The sequence below is a fragment of the Amborella trichopoda genome, chromosome 12 (genome assembly GCF_054954075.1).
Source record: "Amborella trichopoda isolate Santa Cruz 75 chromosome 12, AtrichopodaSantaCruz75HAP2 v2.0, whole genome shotgun sequence".
NCBI lineage: Eukaryota > Viridiplantae > Streptophyta > Magnoliopsida > Amborellales > Amborellaceae > Amborella > Amborella trichopoda.
Window position 1 is genome coordinate 42289743 of NC_142347.1, and position 8251 is coordinate 42297993.

Consider the following 8251-nt stretch of genomic DNA (forward strand, 5'->3'; position numbering starts at 1 on the left):
GAAAAAAATCCTCCAAAATAGGTTATTGAAGGAGGGAGTAGAAGAAATGTATGCTCGCGAGGGAGCGTAGTGTAAGTGCCTCTCTACTTTATTTCTTGCGTAGCCAAAATATCAGTAGCCTAACTCAATCAAACTAAGTAACAAAAATTACTTAATAAAAAATAAAAAAATAAACCTTATTTCGCACGCAAACCCTAGCAGCTGTCACCAAACTGTGATTTTATAGCAATTTCCCCAACACTAATTCCCAAATATTTATCATTTTTTAACCCCACCACCAAATGCTTGAAATTTAACTTACCTAAAGTTGATCCCAATACAAGGTTAATGTTTTGTTTATCTAAGTCGACTTAGCACTGAGTTTGTATTAATTTAGAGTCTAGGATTTTCACTTTGTTCAAGAACTGTAATTAACATAAGTGAAGGTCCATCTGGTAAATATATTTGTATTATTATTTAGTATTATAATGACCCATTTTTAATCGCAATCTCGAGCTTGCGGTTTCGTGCCTCTCTCTTCTCCCTCCCTCTCTAAAACACTCTCCTCTGTCTATAAGTAAAGCCATGGCTCTTCTCTTCTGGTTTGGATCTGGATCTCTTCCAGTAAAGCTTAGTCGCTAAAGATAAGCTGGATCTTTGCCACATTTCTCTCTCGTTTTGCCTTAAACGCGGCTAAATTTGTCAGATCCCTTGCCTTTTCCGGCTTAGTGAGCTTGAAGAAACCCTAATGGAAGCTGGCCGCCCTTTGGTGCCACAAATGTGGCTCTTTTTCTTCGTGCTTTTGTTCTTTAATGGAAACTGCTTCTATCTACCTGGTGTTGCGCCTGAGGACTTTGAAAAGGTTAGGGATTTGCCTGTGTTTTTTGCTTTGTTTATGAAGGAGAAATGATGGCATTTTTGGTGAATTTGGAGCCTGGATCTGTGTTTGTTTTGCTAGATTTTTGTTGATCTGTGTTTTCCTTGCGGGATCTTGGTATGTTATATTCCAGGGCATCAAGTTCGCTTTGTTTGGGTTTTGATCTGCAAAAATGTTTCAAATTGCTTGTTGCTTTTCTTCTTTCGTGGATGTGAGGTCTAGATCGAATAGATGGAGATGCGCATTACACATTTAACCATTTTCTTCTATATCAAATAATCTGTTTTTCTGAGAGATGTTTTATTTCAAGTAATGTTTTTCATTCTAGTTTGTATTATTTGGTCATTAGGCTTTGTGTAATCAATTGATTTGTGATCTTCCAACATTTTTCTTTTCTTACAGACAAGGATTTCATCTTACCTTTACCTTTATTTCAACTATTAACAGTTATTTGAAAGGAAGGTTCTTATGAGTTTATCTATGCATTTATGACTTTTTGTTACTGCTGATGGCATTTTACACACATATAAATAATCATAATAATTGGTTGTGTTTTTTGTTGATCGAGTTCTAAGGCTAAGTATGGTGTTGTATTATCGTTTATTTGAGAAATAACATTTACTTTTAGAATATGAGCAATGCATGGTAAATCGTGGCCATCTTATTTTGTTTTTGTTCAAAATCGTACCAGAAAAACTCCTTTCTTACTGAATGTGACATCAGGAAAAGATCAACACTTTGAAGAGTTAAAGCTACAAATCGATTATTTTTTTCTCCAACTTACTATAACTAGATTCCTACATGCTTTCTAATGCTAAAAAGCCTAAAAAAGATCAACATTTTAAAGGATTAGAGCTAAAAGTCGAATATATTTTTGCAGCTTTATACATTAGGATTCCTGTTTGTTTACTAATGCCTTTCTAGGGGTTTAATTGTAATTAGATCCATCTTATATTGTTGCTCAAACTCAATTCTTGTTTCATCGGACATTTAGATTCCCATGAATTGTAATGGTTACAATAATATCCAGTTGCATTTAGATTTTTGCAGTGAGCACATGTTTACCATTGTCTGGATTGTGAAAGTGTCACTTTTTTTTGGATTTAATATCACTGGGTATCAGCGTTTTAAAGCTTTAGGTGTTACAAGTTTGTTTTCTCGTTCCAGTTGCATTTAGATTTTACCCAGTGAGCACATGTTTACCATTGTCTGCATTGTGAAAGTGTCACTTTTTTTTTGGATTTAAAATTACTGGGTATCAGCCTTTTAAAGCTTTAGGTGTTACAAGTTTGTTTTCTTAAACATTTCAGGTTTTCATCGTGCCCTAGAACCCTACATTTCTGTTCTTTCTTTCTTCATACTATATTGTTGCTTTTAGCTTTTATTGAGTAGATTATTTTTTTATATATATTTTTGAAGGATTTATAATCGGTACTGCATATATGATTGTGTAAATTGGCATTAAAGTTTGGTGTGAGTTGTTTCGTTTTGTTATCTTTATTTATTCTATTCCATCATCTGCGGATTTTGGTTCCTTACTCATGGGTGAAGTTGTGAACATACTGGGACATGTTACTTGATGATTGTTATTTGCACACATGGGCTTGTATGATTTATTTTTAATCTGGTAAATACAGGTGTTAGGACTTTAGGTTTCTTCTCAAAACGTGCTTGGAACGAAATGATAGTACTTTTCTTATTATGTATGATCCCATCTGTCCAACAAAACAGGTATCTTTGGAATTGTTTATATTGAGGTGACAGAACACATCCATATCATAAGAAGGGAAGATTTAGTTTTTTGGAAGAATCTATAGCAGTTTACAGTTATGATTTTGCATGAGCCAATGGATGGGGAATTATTGTTGCTGAAAAGACCATCTACATTACAGAATTTGCTTGGGAAACCACCTATCCTAATGAGAAGTTATTGAGAGGAGATATGTCCATTGTATGCTATTGACAGGAGGGCATTGTTCTTGGTGCAATGGCTCAGAGCGATTTGGGTTGGAAATTGGAGGAAATGATTATTAGGAGAAAACTAGGGACAAAGATTGGAACTGTGGAGTAGTTGGTTAGTTGCTATGGAATTTGGGCTCTCAGTTTTGTGGTTAGGCCTAGGAGATAACCTACCCAACAACAAAGTCATGATTAATCTACCCATCAAAGAGAAAAATGTATCTGGAGGAATGTTTGAGGTCAACTTGAAAAGATGTAGGTGAAAGGCCTACTATCTTGGACAAGAAACTGCTGGAAATGGAGGATGTTTGATGAATATGACTCTCCTAGAGCCCATGGAAGTTGAGAGACCCTAATGTTTCTGCTGGAACATGAAAGAAAGTTTTGGTCTGAAGTTTTCACTCATCAGTCTAGTCAGGATGCCATGCTAGATGAGGATGGCTGTAGTGGGAGGGAGAAAGGCACAACTTCTTTTTCTGTTAAACTGAACGAGTAAGATACATCGGCTTCACAGGTTTCATTGAAAGGTTATATACATATAAAGTAACATTGATAAAAATAGTATGACAAATAATATAGTGAAATAAATAAATATTGCTATATATTCACACTTAGAATTTTGATAAAGAAAATTAAGTAACGTAATAAAAAATATTATTGTAATTACAATTAATTCAACAATAAATATGACTTCGAACAAGCTTGTGTAGCTTGATTCGGGAGACTTCGCCATGCAGCCCTCTAGAATATAAACAGACTCATGGGGTGCTTTAAGATATTCCATACTGGCATTGTATTCATTGGTTGTTATATGAATACGTCAATGTGTGAGATATTTGTGTCATTAATTAAGTTTAAATTCGGCTCCATCATCGACTTTGTGAACTTAGATATTTGCTAAGGGTGCTCTCCTATATTGTGGAGGTGCCCATAGTCAACAAATATTGACCATGAGTTGAATTTCTTGACATGAAGGTTGTGAATCCTCCTTCAGAGCTCTATGTTGAAGTTTGAATATATTATGGTGATATGATGCTTATGTAATCATAGTTTTTGGGCATGGTAAACATTACAACGCTCCATTTATTTCTATATTCTTGATAATGGTTACAGAAATCAGTCATCGTTTGCTCGTACATGATTGAAATTAGATATAAAAACTGCTAATTAGAAAACCAGATTTGTAATTTGCTTGTTAAGATTAGATTGATTATGTGTTTCCTGTTACATTTCTGGAGGAATTTAAATTTGGTTCCTTTTTCGGCAACTATTGACTCTTTTGCTAACACTTTATTGTGACTGCAGGGTAGCTTTCTGAATGTGAAAGTGAACAAGCTGACCTCAACAAAGACGCAGCTTCCATATTCATATTATTCTCTGCCTTACTGTCATCCTGAGAAGATCACCGATAGTGCTGAGAATCTTGGGGAAGTTCTCCGCGGTGATCGCATTGAAAACTCCCCATATGTGGTAAGCTTTGTATAATTTTCGGAAAATGGGTTCTCAAGATTTATTTCACATAGTTTGGGTTTATGGTTTCTGATGGGGTGGTAGTTCTGCAGTTTCAAATGAGGATTCCACAGATGTGCAATGCGGTTTGTAAGATAACTCTTGATGCAAAGGCTGCAAAGGATTTCATTGAGAAAATAGATGAGGAGTACCGGGTGAACATGTAAGCTTTGATGTTTTGCTTCTCTGTTTCCAAGGAGCTTCTTCTCGAGTCCAGGCCATTTGGTGAAGATATTTCAGTTTAAATTATTCTTGATGATTCTGCATATTTTCGGAAAAAAGGACCAATTTGGCAATCAACATTGTGTGTTGCAGGATCCTTGATAATCTTCCTCTGGTTGTTCCTGTTAAACGATCTGAACTGGACACAACAATTTACCAACATGGTTTCCATGTTGGCTTCAAAGGCCGATATGCTGGGGTGAGATAAAAAGGAGATATACCTTGAAAAATTTATAGCTTTATTTTCCAATAATTAACAAAATGTATGTCAATTATGAAGTACTCTGTAATGACTTAAAAATTGTGTCATGTGTCGTAGAGTACAGAAGAGCGGTACTTTATCCACAACCATCTATCGTTTGTTGTCAAGTATCACAGTGATCTTGAGGCAAGCACTGCTAGAATTGTTGGATTTGAGGTCAAGCCATACAGGTTTTGTTTCAGCTGATAAGCATACTAATTTTCCCATTCCTTTTTTTTTTAACAATGTCTTGCTTTGGACTTCATTTTGCTTCACATACTTGCTTTTCTTATTTTTTTTTATTTTTCTGTTTCAGTGTCAAGCATGATTATGAAGGTGAATGGTCTGAGAAGACCCGTTTGTCGACTTGTGACCCACATGCTAAACATACGGTTACCGGGTCCGATGCTCCTCAAGAAGTTGAGGAGAACAAGGAAATGCTATTTACGTATGATGTCGCTTTTGAGGTAGGGTTTGATGTGGGCTACCTTTTAGGCTTTCATTATTCTGCCTATAATTTTTGGATCCAGGGTTTTGAAAATCACTTTTGGTGTTGGGGTTCAAAGATTTTAAGGCTTGCCCATCACTCTGTCAAGTTTACCTTTCAAAAAGTCAGAATAGAATGCTGTCAATTATGTTATCATTTGGTGTATCAGACAGATCGGCTATCTTCTAAACAGATATTAGCAAAACTTGACTCATACATGTCCAAATTGGAAACGTATTTCTTTTTCTTTTGGGGTGACTAAATGTTTTTGGCATTTCAACTGATTTTGTCAAGTTTTAACCCACAGCGTAGAAAAACGCATGGCGATGTTTTTCTATGATGTGGCTTAAAATTGGACATAACCAGTTGAGATCAGTCAAAGCCATCAATGTTTTGGGTTGTTCCATTTAGAAAAGGGAAAAGTTTATATAGAGCCGGGGCTCTAAACAATCAAATTTGAGCCTACCTCAAAAATCTCCCAAGAAGAGGTTGTTTTGATACCCAAATATCTTCAAATTGATCATCTCAACATCAAGATGCATGGACATGAGAAAAAAATGGATTGCAAATTTTGGAAATAGTGCATTTTGTAACGCATTTTTGGACCGTCAATTTTCAAGATTTTCAACTTTTCATAGATATGTCGATCTACACTATTTTTGAAGCTTTAAACTTTATAAATAAATATGAAAATATACTTTAAGGCTATCACAAAGATTTCCAATATTGAAACCACATTTCTCGACACTATTTGAAGGTAGGCTCTAATTTGATTGTTTAGAGTCTAGGCTCTATACAAACAGCACCCTTTAGAAAACGAATGCATTAAATCTGATGTTGATATGTTTCTGAACTGAATTGGTCAAATCATCTCAATGCAATTCTATTTGAAAATACTGATTAGATGAAAAGCTGACTTTTAAGCCTGTCCAATTGGAGTAAAATATTTATGGAATGGATAGTTAAGAGCCGAGTTCTCATCCTCCACCGTTTCCTATATCTTTGATAAACATATACAAATGGGGAAGATATGCTGTAGTCCAATAGACTCAAGAAAACCTATTGTACAGCAACAACCCCCATGGGCAATAATTATCCCCAGATTAAAATCATTACCTGCCCTTCCTGTTCATTTGATTGCTTTCAAATCTGATATGATCCCAAATGGACTATGGTTTTTCCCATAGTCCATTGGAGTATGGCGTTTTTATCCATTAAAAAAAAAAATCTCAGCGCGTTACTTCACATTTGATTCCTTGCTTCTTTCTGGTAGATGAATGATGCCAGTTTTTGTTATTATGCAGTCAAGTGAGGTGAAGTGGGCATCTCGATGGGACACATACCTTCTTATGACTGATGATCAAATCCATTGGTTCTCCATTGTGAACTCCCTCATGATTGTCCTCTTCCTCTCAGGCATGGTGGCCATGATCATGATGCGAACCCTCTATCGAGATATTTCAAAATACAACCAACTCGAGACCCAAGAAGAAGCTCAAGAAGAAACTGGCTGGAAACTGGTCCATGGCGATGTGTTTAGACCCCCAAGCAATTCCGACATCCTCTGTGTCTATGCAGGCACAGGGGTCCAATTCTTTGGCATGATCCTTGTAACCATGATCTTTGCGATGTTGGGTTTTCTCTCTCCATCAAACCGAGGTGGCCTAATGACTGCTATGCTTCTCCTTTGGGTCTTCATGGGGCTCTTTGCTGGATACGCCTCAGCACGCCTCTACAAAATGTTCAAAGGCACTGAATGGAGACAGATAACCCTAAAGACTGCCTTCACTTTTCCTGGTATTGTCTTCGCCATATTCTTTGTTTTGAATGCCCTCATTTGGGGTGAGAAGTCCTCTGGCGCTGTCCCTTTTGGCACCATGTTTGCCCTAGTTTTTCTTTGGTTTGGCATCTCGGTTCCACTAGTTTTCGTTGGAAGCTACATTGGTTTCAAGAAACCTGCAATTGAAGACCCTGTTAAGACCAATAAGATACCTCGACAAATACCTGAACAAGCTTGGTACATGAACCCTGCCTTCTCGATCCTTATAGGAGGGATCCTTCCTTTTGGGGCAGTCTTTATCGAGCTCTTCTTTATCTTGACCTCTATTTGGCTCCACCAATTCTACTATATCTTTGGCTTCCTCTTCGTGGTCTTCCTAATACTCCTCGTCACTTGTGCTGAGATAACCATCGTGCTATGCTATTTCCAGCTCTGCAGTGAGGACTATCTATGGTGGTGGAGGTCTTACTTGACATCGGGTTCTTCAGCTCTCTATCTCTTCCTCTATGCTGCTTTCTACTTCTTTACGAAGCTTGAAATCACGAAGCCAGTGTCTGGGTTGCTCTACTTTGGATACATGCTCATAGTCTCATATGCTTTCTTTGTGCTTACTGGCACGATTGGGTTCTATGCATGCTTCTGGTTCACCAGACTCATATACTCATCAGTGAAGATAGACTGATGAGTGTGTATTTGTGCTTTAGTGGAGAGAGTGGCTTAGCTAAGAAGGTAAAGTTAACCGAGCATTTTTGGGTTCGGTTTTGGGTTTGGTTAGGGCTCTTCGATTCGGTTAGCAGCAATTGTTTAGACCTCAATGATTTTGTAGTAATTGTACCTTTTCTTTCTCTCTTTTTCTTTTGTGTTTTTTTCCGTTCGAATTTCTTTATTGGATTGATGAAGAGGTGCAGTGAATTGCTTACGATGAATTGTCCTTATATTTGCTCAAATTGCATGAATTCGTCGGACATGGATTTACTTGCATATATGAGTGTGTGCGTCTCTGTGCACATGCATGTGCAATGACATATGTATGCATGGCGTGTGTTATGTATTTCGCTGTTTGTAGGCTTACATGCACAATATGCAGTCATTCATGTCTCTATGCATGTATAGGGAAGGCGATATTTCAATTGAATTTAATATTTCATCAAGTGTTGAGCCTCTCCGATCTGGGCATGAATCTCTCTAATCTTGGGT

General features: G+C 36.9%; 1 protein-coding gene across 1 annotated transcript; it reads left to right on the plus strand.

Annotated features, from left to right (window-relative positions):
• Positions 1-486: 486 nt before the first annotated feature.
• On the plus strand, positions 487-7973 carry LOC18447077 (transmembrane 9 superfamily member 9). The gene is made up of 7 exons (XM_006857179.4): positions 487-841; positions 4121-4285; positions 4378-4487; positions 4640-4745; positions 4866-4978; positions 5104-5254; positions 6579-7973. Exons 1-7 carry the CDS (start codon positions 728-730, stop codon positions 7734-7736), a joined length of 1917 nt encoding a protein of 638 aa, XP_006857241.1. The 5' UTR covers positions 487-727; the 3' UTR covers positions 7737-7973.
• Positions 7974-8251: the final 278 nt, after the last annotated feature.